At 42.1% G+C, this 12,898-nt stretch overlaps 1 protein-coding gene across 4 annotated transcripts in view; it reads right to left on the reverse strand.

Moving 5' to 3' along the window:
- DDX31 (DEAD-box helicase 31) overlaps positions 1-12,898 on the reverse strand; it is a 64,697-nt gene that overhangs the window by 21,710 nt on the left and 30,089 nt on the right. For all 4 annotated transcript variants that reach the window (XM_065572628.1, XM_005293289.3, XM_065572627.1 and 1 more), the window contains exon 17: positions 5,351-5,432. In XM_065572628.1, the coding sequence (XP_065428700.1) occupies positions 5,351-5,432 (82 nt within the window). The remainder of the gene's footprint in view (positions 1-5,350; positions 5,433-12,898) is intronic.

A 12,898-nucleotide genomic window follows, 5' to 3' on the forward strand; every position in this document is an offset into this window, starting at 1 on the left:
ATAACAGTAAAATCACACAGTAACCACCCCAGGGCCAACGAGGGTAATCCTCTCAATATTACTAGGGAAAAAAATATGTATAGATAAAGATGTTAAAGTCAAAGCAACCAGTGAGCACTGCTTCGTGAAGGGAGCAAATCAGGTTTAATTTTGTGTTTTCTAACACCTATCACATATATTTTCCCCCCTCTCCTGCTAGCAGCCACTTTGGATTCACCGATTCAGCTTCCAATCTTGATTACAGCAGAGTCAGTCTGGAGAAACTCCATTCAGATCAGTGGAGTTACTCCAGACTGACACCACTGGGCCCAGTTTTCTCTTGTGTTTTAGAATGATGTTATTCTAAGTAAGACAGGGAGTAAATCAATCAATCAATCCATAAAACCAGTCCTGCCCTAGGACAATGAATTAAACCACCTACATTCATTCTCTCTCATTCCCTATCAACTTCCTGCTCCTTATTCTCATCTTCACTGATCTTCCTCTCCCTACACTTCCTTTTTCATTCCCATCTACTTCCCAGGAGCCTCCATCCAAGCTGCTCTCTCCACTTCTTTCTTCCACTCTTGGCCTTCCGCCTTCCTAGACCATGAACAATCTTTTCCTTCCTGCACCCTAAGCGCCCTCTCCACTTCCTTCCAGAGAGCCCCTTTATGCAATGACGTCTCTGCATTTTCCCATGCGTGAACCATTGTCCCATGTATTGCATCTGTGCACGGTAGACAAGGGGCTCTAGTCATTTTACTGGATTTTGGGGGGAAAAGATCTCTATATAATCTCCAAGCTACAAAGCACAGCAGACCAAATTCACTCCTGGTGATACAGGGTGCAAGGCTGACTTAAATGCCGTCATGTCTGCTTACACCCGTGGAGAACTGAATTATTAACAATAACTAATCTGATGAGCTATTTCGCAGTCGAGGGTCCATGCAAGGATTTAATATGCCAGAAGTGGAGCCACCTCACCAAAGCGGACATTTGTCATTGTCATTATCAAGTTTCTACTGACGTGAAACATAAAACTTTTTTTCTCTCCCCTCCCCACCCTCTCCACTTTTTCTTTTGTTAAGCCTCACAGGCGGCATCGAGTGTCACCTTCCCAGCGTTTTTTAATATGAATGTGAAATTAGCGAGGTTGCCCTTTCCCCTGGCGGACAGAATCCTCTGTTATTAAAAAGTAAAGCACTTTAATAATGAAAACTTTTTCTCTTTTTCCTGTGTTTTAACTGTTTAAAATTAATGAGAAGGGCATAACAGTTGTCAAAGCGATATTGAAAGCCGGGTAGCCAGGACCGAATAAGCACGAAAATCCCTCCAGAGTGTTAAATAAACAGTGCTTCAGCCCTCTCCGAATCCCTCTGTTGGTTATTGTATACATTCTGTAACAGCACTCAGAATAGATCTGAGCGCTGGGGAGGCAGAAAGGTTTCAGAATTCCAATAAAGGCCTCAAATTAAAGACAGCCTGGTGCGAATTCCAGGAGAAAATTAAAGAGACCTCAAGCTTAAGTGACAGGTGACTTGCTTCTGTGTCACAACTGTCAGGGGATTTAGTGATAATATGGCAATATATTACAAAGGACTTTTCTTATTTCCCCCTTTAGGCTTCAAAATGAGGCATCTCTTCTTGCTGGTGGAAGGGGGGGGGGGCGGGAGTAAGACTAAAACGAGGGATAAAAACTAGGTGCATAATTTCCAAAGTGTGAGGTCAGCCCAAGAAAAATAAATCAAAAAAAGGAAATGGAAGAAAACATAACGTTCTTAGAAAACAGCTTCCCCCCTCCTCTCCTTCCTTCTCTTCTATCCCCTCAACCCCGCCAGAAAGATTTCATTTTAAAGTTGCCCCCTAATGGGTATGAAGAAATCTGGGTTTTGATTCCTGCCTTCCAGGGAGGTTGGTCTTAAAAAAAATAATAAAAAAAAAAATTCTAAATTTAAAACTGACTCAGAGTCGAGCAGTGTAAAAAAAACCCACCATACACCACTGTCTGAGGCTGTGGACAGATAAAACAAGGAGATTGGCAGCTACAAGCAAGTCTGCATCCTTTACACACCCAAGTAAATCTCATTCCTGAGAGTATCCCTGTTCAAGTCAGAGAGACAATACACCTGAGGCCCTTCTACCATATGCCAAGGCCCAAAAGATAACGTATTGGTTTGCTTGGCTGTTTCTCCTTCTAGATATTTTTACTGCCTCTGTTAGTGGAACTAACCCTTGTAACTCATGGATGCTAAACTGTGTGTTGCGTGTATGTATGTACTATGTTACACACTCTGCCTCATTTACGAAAGCTTCTATTACTCTGTGTTTGTACAGTGCCTTGCACAATGGGGCCACATTCTTGGTTGGTCCATAGGCACTGCCATAATAAACATAATTAATAAATAATAATATACACAAAGAGCAACTAATTTTATTTGCGCATTTCATGACATCACAGAAAAAAAGCAACCATGCTAAAAAAACCAAGAGATTCTCTATTTCATAAGAGAGAAACGTTTGTCTATTAAGATGGGGTTTTTTTGGGAAGGATACTGGAAATCTCCAAGTTCATTAAGGAAAACGGTTCATACAAACTAGAACAGGAGGGATTTTTTTATGGTTAAAAAAGAAGGGGGAGGTCATAATACGTCCTGCTTCTGTGATACTTGAAAACAAAATGAAGGATGTTGTTTTAATAACTTTTTTTTTGCTTGGCTGATTCTGACCCTCTTGCACAGTCCCTAGAACTCACCAAGGTATTTTTTTCTATCCCTCCCCCCGTAAAAGTTGAAAGATCAAATGTATTCTCTTTGTAGGTGGGTGAACAGTCACTCACCCAGATGTAGCCACATATATATTTTATGTGTCTAAATATAAAATATACATTTTACAGGCACTTCAGCTCACTCCCCAGTTGCTCACAGGAGCCCAAAAATGTGTGTTCCAAAGGGGTATTTATAATAGACTTCAGTCAAGGCGGTGAGAGACGAAAAGCATTGTAATGGGGACTCTATGGGCATGAGTATCACATATACGTGACTCCATGTGTGGAGAGCTGATAAGGTAAAGAGAACTCTGTAACTTGCAAGTTGCAAAGCCATGACTGGGTTAGGTTAGATCCTTCATAACAAGCGGAAATTAAAAGTTGCAATCGCAGTCTGTTCCACACACAGTCTATTCTGTTCCTCGTTCACTGTACTGGCTCTATGGAAAAGTCCTATAGCATTTAGTAGGAGATGATAACCTTCCATAGACCTTTTAGAAATCACCCTATAGAATTTGAGAGAGAATTAGATCCCTGATATAGAAGGCTACAGGCTGCCATAGAAAGGATTGCATCTTCTATTACATTTTATAGGCTTTTGAAGAGTAATGTCTATAGAATCCTATTTAATGTCCACAGAACTATATTGGTTTCATCCCTATTCAATTTTTCAGGACATTCCCGTAACAAGATATTTCTTCTCTTGGCCACTGTCTTTTAAACCTGTGTCAGGCAGCACCACCAACTTCCCACAACTAGGGTGAATCCCAGCTCCACTGAATTCAATGGCAAACTTCCCATTGTATTAAATGGGGCCAGGAGTTCAACTTTAGATTGGCAAGCTCCTTGGGGAAGAGATCATCTTTTTGTTATACGTACCGCACCTAGCATAATGGGTTCTCTAGACGCTACCACAAGTAATGAATGGAAATACTAACTGGTTTCCAAATATTGGTTTATTTTGGTGTGGTTAGGGGTTAGCCTTATTCTACAGATGGGGAAAATGAGGCACAAAGAGTTTGTTAAGGCCAATGTTTTCAAAAGTGGCCACTGATTTGAGAACCCTCAGTCGTTGGGTTCTCAATTCAATGCACCATGGGCCTGATTGTCATAAGCTTCAAAAGAGCTGCAATTGAAAAGCCAAACCAAAACCTTCCAGAGAAATATTTTCTCTTCCCAGCCAACACAATTACACTGGCCCAAGATGGGTTATATTCTGCCCTGGGCCAGTGCCAGATTTTAAGTGGGATATCTTTAGAACCAGCAGGGCCAGAAATTGGAGTTTTGTAATCCTTAAAAGGGGATTCCAAGTCTCCAAGGGTACACACAAAGCTTACTTCCAGGCAGGAGCATGCACAGGAATAAAATATGAGCACTTTTGGAGCGGCGCATTCTGTGCCCCTGCTGTGGTCCCAGGGCTGGAGGAGCTGTCAGCTCCCCCCACAAACCTGGGGCCAGAGGAGTTCTGCGCCCCGCCGATTACTGGGGGGAGGGGCATGCCCCTGCTTCCAGGGATACTGGACTTAAAAATGTCACTACTTTGATGCATAGAAAAGGTACGCTAGGTCATTTTTAGAGAATGCAGCAATCCCAAACTCACACCCACGAATCCTTTATCCTAACACACACGATTATTAAACTATGTATTTGTTAGACTACTTTACAGACCACACTCCTGAACAATAAGGATTTGTTCCAGTCAACATACAACAGAAAATAAAAAACCCCGTATATACTGTATATTGACTTGAGGAAAGGGCCGGAAATACATGGGGGTTTTGAATAGAAATGTCAGATGGTCCACAGATCTCCATGGAAGATGATGTATGGCATAACAGAAGGATGACTATTTTTCAAAGGCACGGGAACACCCACAGTTGCCGTCAGTAGGAAACTGGAAGACAGTGCACAAGTTGAAGACTGTGGGCTGGTGTAAGGAAACGAGTGAACTGGCAAAATAATGAGCAAGTGGAAAAATAAACCTGGATAATGCTTGACTTTCACTCACATTCTATCTAAGAACTGGGCCCTTAAACAGCAGTACTCTCCAATTTGCTCTAATGACAGGGAGATCCATTGCAAGTGTCTGCATTCGGTGAATTAGCAAGGAAGGAGCTTATCCAAAGCCCACCAATGTCAGTGGAAAGACTCCCATCTGCGGCAATGGGCTTTGGAGCAGGCCCTAAGCAAACAAAGGTGAAAATTAAAAAACCCTGGAGAATGCGTCACAAAAATGTTTATTTACTTGGAGGACTGTTGTGTAGTTTGTAATCACTTAAAATATTTCAGAATCTGCTAGCTAATGGACTGCAGTAGGTTTGTAAAAAAAGCAATGCAGTTTCTTTGCCATAAAAGCCCTCACTACAGCACAGCCCGCTGTGAAATCTTTGCTGAGCATTGTAAAGGGACCTTTTGGAGCAAAACTTTCAAGGAACATAGATTAGGGAAGTGTGGAATAGCAAGGTTCAACTGTCATTTTGCACTGCCCAGATCATAGGTTTGCTAATACCTTGTCTTGAAGAAACAGAGCCAAGGAAAGGCTTATTTGTCACGCTTGGTTAGGAAACGTAAATTTAAGCAATTCTGAATCGAACATTTGCTCACCTTGGTTCCCCACCGGCGCCCCTGGAAACGATCGTCTTTCATCAGGCTGGACAGAATATCCTCCATCTTCATTTCGGAGACACTGACGCAGCAGAAAAGGAAACAAAAAAATGGTAATGTCTCCTCTTTTCCCAAAGACGATGCACAGCTTTCTCTATGGCTATGTCTACACTGGCAATTGAACGACAAAACTTTTGTCTTTCAGAGGTGTTACCCCCACCCCCCCTCAAAAGACAAAAGTTTTGCCGCGACAAGTGCCAGTGTGAACAGTGCTGCTCGCTGGGAGTAGACATCTTTTGTCGGCAGGGGAGCCAACAAACTGCAGCTACACTGTGCGACTTTTAGGGGCATGGTTGTGGCAACACAGCCCTGTCACTAAAAGCTGTGTAGTGGAGACATAGCCTACAGAAGCTGACTCACTTCCTCACCAAGGGGATCAGATATAACCAGTGATCCCCAAAACCCCACAGAATGGTAAAGCGGGGCAGAGGGAACCAATGCCTAAAATTTCAGCCTGAGAATCCAGGCTCTGACATGATGCCCTATATGTTTTCTTAGTGTTTCTCACTCCCAACGAGTCTCACTTCAGCCACAATTTACATCACCATAACTGACACGGAACCCGGGAGATGTCTGAAGACCTGGAGTGAAATCTTTGTCCTACGGAAGTCAATGGGAGTCTTTTATATTGATTTCAAGAAGGCCACGATTTCACCCATAATCTTGCTCCCATTAAACTGAAGGGCAAAACTAACACATATTTTAGTGGTGTAGGATGTAACAGAATAGTAGCCAGGGGTGGGAAGTGAAGAAGAACAATATAGTCCATTGGAAGATTCTTGGCTCTCACCTACCATAAAGTCTTCAATAATTAGTACTTCCAATTTTAAGGTTTAACTGAAAATTATTAATTTAGCTCTAGAGAAAATGGGAAATATTAGTGTATTATGAAAAAAGTACCAGATAAAGTTTTCATATGGTTCCTATCCTCAGTAATTTTGAACTGGTCAGTTTTACAGTAATAATTAATAAGACAATGAACCTCTCACACACCTGGACGATCTCAAAGGACTTTAATAAACATTAAGGTGACCTGAAAAGAATTGAGTTTGTGTACTTGTGTGTGCATATATATGAGAGAGAGAAATTCACAGATTCAAGGCCAGAAGGGACCATTCTGATCATCTAGTCTGACCCCTGTATAACACAGGCCACAGACCTTCTGCAAAATAATTCCAAAAGAGTATCTTTCAGAAAAACATCCCAGCTTGATTTAAAAACGGTCAGTGCTGGAGAATCTACCAATACCTTTGGTAAATTGTTCTAATGGTGAATTACTCTCACCATTAAACATTTATGTCTTATTTCCAGTCTGATATTGTCTAGCTTCAACTTTCAGCCGTTGGATCATGTAGTATTGAAGAGCCCATCATTAAATATTTGTTCCCCAGGTAGATACTCATAGACTGTAATCAAGTCACCCCTTAACCTTCTCTTTGAGTCTATGACTATAAGGCATGTTTTCTAATGTCTAAATCTTTAATCATTCTCATGGCTCTTCTCTGAACCCTCTCCAATTTATCAACATCCTTCTTGAATTGTGGACACCAGAATTGGACGCAGTATTCCAGCAGCAGTCACATTTATGCCCAATATAGAGGTAAAATAGCCTCTCTTCTCCTGCTCGATTCCCGTCTTTATATATCCCAGAATTGCATTAGCTCTTTTGGCCACAGAGTCAGACTGGAAACTCATGTTCAGCTGATTATCCAAAACAACCCCCAAATCCTTTTCAGAATCACTGCTTCCCAGGGCAGAGCCCCCATCCCGTAAGTATGGCCGATATTCTTTGTTCCTAGATGTATACATTTAGACGCATTAAAATGCATATTCTCTGCTGGCACCCAGTTTATTTAGTGATCCTTACTGCTCTGTATCAGTGGCCTGTCCTCTTCATTATTTACCACTGCCAATTTTTGTGTCATCTGCAAACTTTATCAGTGATGATTTTATGCTTTCTTCCAAGTCATTCAGCCTTCATGGGCCGAGTGTTTTTGACTCTAGCATAGGAAAGGTTTTCTCCCACATGTTAACAATCCCTCCCCCCCCCCCAAAAAAAATATTGTGTTGAAAAACAAATGGTGAAAAGCAGGTATAAGCATTCATAGGTCATATCATGTGCCAATGGAAAGTTTGCCATTGGCTTCAATACGACCAATATTTGGCTGTATGAACAGTACTGTATTAAGAATTAAACCAACGTTCTGTGAAAATTTGAGGGCCAAATATACTTTTTTTTCCTGGCACATTATGCGGTTGCTTGTCCACATTTTTCTACCTTAGCAAACTCTGTGCCTATGTGAAAGCATAGAGAGGCCCTTATTTTTAAATCACAGCATTCTAAATGTAACAAACAGAATTTTTTGGCCAAGTGCTTTTGCTTAATGCTGCCATGTGGAAGACTCCGGGTCAACACACAGACCCATCATATCATTCCGCAGCTCAACAAGGCATGGAGTGCATCCAAGTCTCCACTGGAACACACAAAGTTTACTTCCAGGCAGGCAAGTCAACCTAGATACAATTTACATGGAGCTACTATTGGGTGGGTGCATAACTGGTTGGAAAACCATTCCCAGAGAGTAGTTATCAGTGGTTCACAGTCAAGCTAGAAGGACATATTGAGTGGGGTCTTGCAGGGATCAGTTCTGGGTCCGGTTCTGTTCAATATCTTCATCAATTATTTAGATAATGGCATAGAGAGTACACTTATAAAGTTTGCAGACGAGACCAAGGTGGGAGGAGTTGCAAGTGCTTTGGAGGACAGGATTAAAATTCAAAATGATCTGGACAAACTGGAGAAATGGTCTGAAGTAAATAGGATGAAATTCAATAAGGACAAATCCAAAGTACTCCACTTAGGAAGGAATAATCAGTTGCACACATACAAAACGGGAAATGACTGTCTAGGAAAGAGTATTGCGGAAAGAGGTCTGGGGGTCAGAGTGGATCACAATCTAAATATGAGTCAACAGTGTAACACTGTCGTAAAAAAAAGCAAATATCGTTCTGGGATGTATTAGCAGGAGTGTCGTAAGAAAGACATGAGAAATAATTCTTCTGCTCTACTCCGTGCTGATTAGGCCTCAACTGGAATATTGTGTCCAGTTCTGAGCGCCATATTTCAGGAAAGATGTGGACTGATTGGAGTAAGTCCAGAGAAGAGCAGCAAAAATGATTAAAGGGAAAACATGACGTATGAGGGAAGATTGAAAAAAATGGGTGTGTTTAGTCTGGAGAAGAGAAGACTGAGAGGGGTCATGATAACAGTTTTCAAGTACATAAAAGGTTGTTACAAGGAGGAGGGAGAAAAACTGTTCTCCTTAGCCTCTGAGGATAGGACAAGAATCAGTGGGTTTAAATTGCAGCAAGGGCAGTTTAGGCTGGACATTAGGAAAAACTTCCTAACCGTCAGGGTGGTTAAGCACTGGAATAAATTACCTAGGGAGGTTGTGGAATTTCCATTGTTGGAGATTTTTCAGAGCAGGTTGGACAAACATCTGTCAGGGATGGTCTAGTTAATACTTAGTGTGGCCTTGAGTGCAGGGGACTAGACTAGATGACCTCTCAAGGTTCCTTCCAGTCCTACATTTCAATGATTCTATAAAGGCAGCCTATACAGCCCTGCTGCAGGTACCAAGCAGCCTCATTGTCACTCAACGATGATGCTCTTCATGTGATTAAGGAGCTCCTAGGATCAGTCTATTCTCATCCAGAAAGATGGTGACAGCAACAAAGGACTGAGAGGCTAGGGGAAAAGAGTGGGATCAGCAGGATTTTTCCATGCCTCACCATCCCCCAAAACAAAACACTGTAAAGGACTTTGTTTTACTAGCTTGCAGCATCCATTTCCCAGCCAAGTTATTCCTCTTTCCCACTAGATCTTGCAATCATTACAACTGACTGCAATGTTACTCGGGTTAGGGCTGATTAGACACAGACTCCCTGTTGGATAAGCTCACTCACCAAGTCTGACATAGCCTCAACGGCCATTTTCAATGCCAGCCCTAAGACTTCATTTTCTTTCCTTTCTGGGATCACAGTCAAAAAAGTGAAACTTCAACATCTCTTCCTGGTTACGTGTAAAACCAATGCCCTGCCTGTTTGTGATCATTAAAAATCCCATGGAGCCTTTTGCAATAAAGGAGACAATCTGGTGTCATAGCCAAGTGTCACAAGAGGTGTTTATTTTCATGTAAAGCCAAAGTTGCTCCACCAAAGTCAACGGAGTTACTATGGATTTATACCTGTTTACAGAAGAGCAGAGTTTGGACCAGTGTTTAGGAATCTTTCTGGATCAAAGGTGTCATAGGAATGTAAGGATTCTGAAAGGTATTATTTTTGTTTTCTTAAATTTGGTGAATTCAGAGATTAATAATAATACTCTGCACTTCAGTGTCTGCATCTGAGGATCTCAAAGCACTTTACAATAGGAACTGATCTCGATCCTCACAATACCCTGCAAGACAGGGAGAACAATAGTGACCTATTTTGCAGCTATGGAAAAAGAGGCACAGACAGGTTAAATAACTTTTCCCAGGTCACACAGGGAATCAATGGCAGAACCAGGAACGGAACCCAAGAGTAAATACTGACAGCTCCACAATTTATTCGCTAAATCACACTACTAAATGCAAGCATGGCACATGGGAAAGCTTCCCCCTACCGTTCTGCTTACGAACCTTGATCGTGACCTGCAGTACCACACCATCTCTGCTGTTTCAGTCCTACCCAGTTAAAGGAACCAAAGTGAACACAACTTCTTGCAACATCAAGTTCATGACATGCCAAGGAAGGAGCAGAGCCAGTCCAGAGAAGTTATGATTCGGTCCAAAAGGTTGTGAGTTATGGTTCTGCATTGGCCAAGATTCCAGCCTATGTGGAACGCAAGCATCCGCTCTTATGCGGCTAGGAAATACTGCACAGAGAAGATTCCTTCACAGAGAATGTAGAGGTAGAGAAAGGAAAGGGGAGGGAGGGAATGGAAGGAAGGGAAATGGAGCATAAAAAGACAACTGAGGATTTTTCTGTTTGTTTTTGAAAAGCATAACTGTAAATTAAAACATAAATGGCAACCACTTAACCAAGAGAAAGGCATTTCTCCCCATACCCCCAAAGGTTGCTTTGACAGAGCTATGAATGAACATGTCAAGCCTTTGACAGTGATTTGCCTGAGATATGTCACCCCCTTCTCCTCTCTCCTGGCGTGGTGCCAGCTCACAGCCTTATAGATATGCGAACTCAGTTCACAGCAGGGAGCATCATGCAAAGGGGGAATGGGGGATATGTAAGGGGGGGAATGACTCGTGCCTTCACGTGGATACGCTTTCCTTCATAAATTAGTTAGGCAGCCGTTAGGAGATAAAGAAATTATCTGATGGCTGTCGAAGCAGGCGCCGCTAGATTATTAGGAACTAAAAGATACATAAGCAAAAAATATATATATCCATATCTCGCCGACTTTCTTCTGCTTCTTGCTTCCTTCCTTTGAAGGAAAAGCTTTTAGTTACAAACAGGGCTGAGGCAGACCATTGCGGAATCTAACCTTAAAAAGAAGAGGGAAATACATATGAAATGACAGGGAGAGAGAGAATTTCTGGCTAGGGAGGGAAAACGTAACATTAAATTACGCACAGCAAGAAAACAAAGTTGCAAAGGAAACCATACAGCATTCCTGAACCCACTGGGTATTACCATTCTCAGCAAAGCCAAAATGGAATGGTTTTGGCAAAGCCTAACCCTGCTCTGAGATCTTAGAAGTCAAATAACGACTTTAGGTATAGATGAAAATTAACTGAGAGTGATTGCCGATTTCAAAGGTAGTCATTCCTAATTCTGAAATAGATTTTCATTCAGGAACAAGCCGCGGCTGCTCTGATTATTTATGATTGTCAACAGTTCTGAACCTAAACCCAATGCCCACTGGGGGAGGAAAAAATCCGCCTGACCAGATCCTCAGCTGGCATAAATCAGCATAGCTCTGTTAATTTACAACAAAACTCCAGCAACCTGTCTTGCGCTTTGTCTTCCTAGAAACACACATTTTACCTAGTATTTTACATATCGATAAACCCATCAGGACTTAATTTAAAGCATATTTTAAGCTAAGCAAAGAAACAAAATACAAACCCAAACAACTTATGCAGGCTTCACAGAAAGATACAAAGAAGATCCGGGAACAAAAGTTATCATGGCAGTCCAGCGCCTGCTGTCTTTTGCCCTCTACCCTAATTTAAATTGTCAGGATTATCACCGTAATGCTCAGTTTATGAAGTGTGGGGGCAATTTGCATGGATGGCACTTGCTGCCCTGAGCTTCAAGCTGCCTTTCCGAATCTTTCTGGTAATTCATCAGCACTCCTCTCTAGTCTGTTGCCCCCTCACATACACTGGCACGATGATTTGGAAGAGAACAAGATATGCCACTACATACAAGCCAAGCCACCCGCCTGCCCCAATTAGACACACATTTTTCCGATCAGGTAACTGTGGGTGAATTACACTCCACTCTTCTAGAGGCCCGTAATCTTATGGCAAGCAAGTTTTATTACGAGGATTACATTGAAAAAAATCAGACAATATACTCAGTGTAATTTGGCTGTACTGATTTCAGAACGGCTAAAATACATTCACATACAACTCCTCCGGGCAAGCTGTGGCACGCAACATCTAAGGACACCCAATGAGCCGCGACTAGCTCAACAACAGGTCTCCTTAGCTGGTATAACTGCTCAGGAGATACCGCTCCTTAAACGTGTCAAAAATACCCCAAAGGATGAAACTTTGCTAATTAAAATTAAAGTAAAATAAAAACAGGCAGTTTTACCTCTTTACCCCTTCCCGTCAAAGAAACAAAAATAAACTTTCCATCTGGAGTTAAAAACTCACAATAATGTGGGATTTCACCTTTAAAATGTCAGTGCAACTTGTTACATGGGGGGGGAGAGGGAGAAAAATCTGTCAGCTTAGACCTCCATGTCTTGCTGGTGTCTGCTTAATAGATTGTTTCCTGGGATGATGGATGGCTCTTTGTTAGACCACTAAATGGCTCACCGCCTAGAAGAATCCGCTATTTGTTGCCAATGTTAGTTTATTTCAAGAATTCAAAACCAAACTAGAATCTGGGCGGCTCCACCCCATTTATACACCCACAAAATAAAAGCCAGTTCGTTTGTGTATTGTCGTTTACGGGTCTGCACTGCAGTGATTTGAGTTGGCTGTTGTTCTGAACGACAAGAGACATTGATACGAGAAGCACAGGAAGGCGTGAATGTCCAAATGGCTGGTGAGGCGGTTGGGACAGGGTGGTAGAGTAAAGAGCGCTCCAAAGCAGCAGTGATTAGCAAGGATGGGGAGGATTCACGCTAGGATGCACAGCCCTGGTTAGAGGTAGGCTCTTTCTCTCCTAAATTGTGAGGAAGACTTTAGTGTTCACAACAACTTCAGGACTGATGGCTCCCAGACACAGAACTCCTATTTATACACAACG

The sequence above is a fragment of the Chrysemys picta genome, chromosome 18, assembly GCF_011386835.1.
Source record: "Chrysemys picta bellii isolate R12L10 chromosome 18, ASM1138683v2, whole genome shotgun sequence".
In the NCBI taxonomy this organism is placed as follows: Eukaryota; Metazoa; Chordata; order Testudines; family Emydidae; genus Chrysemys; species Chrysemys picta.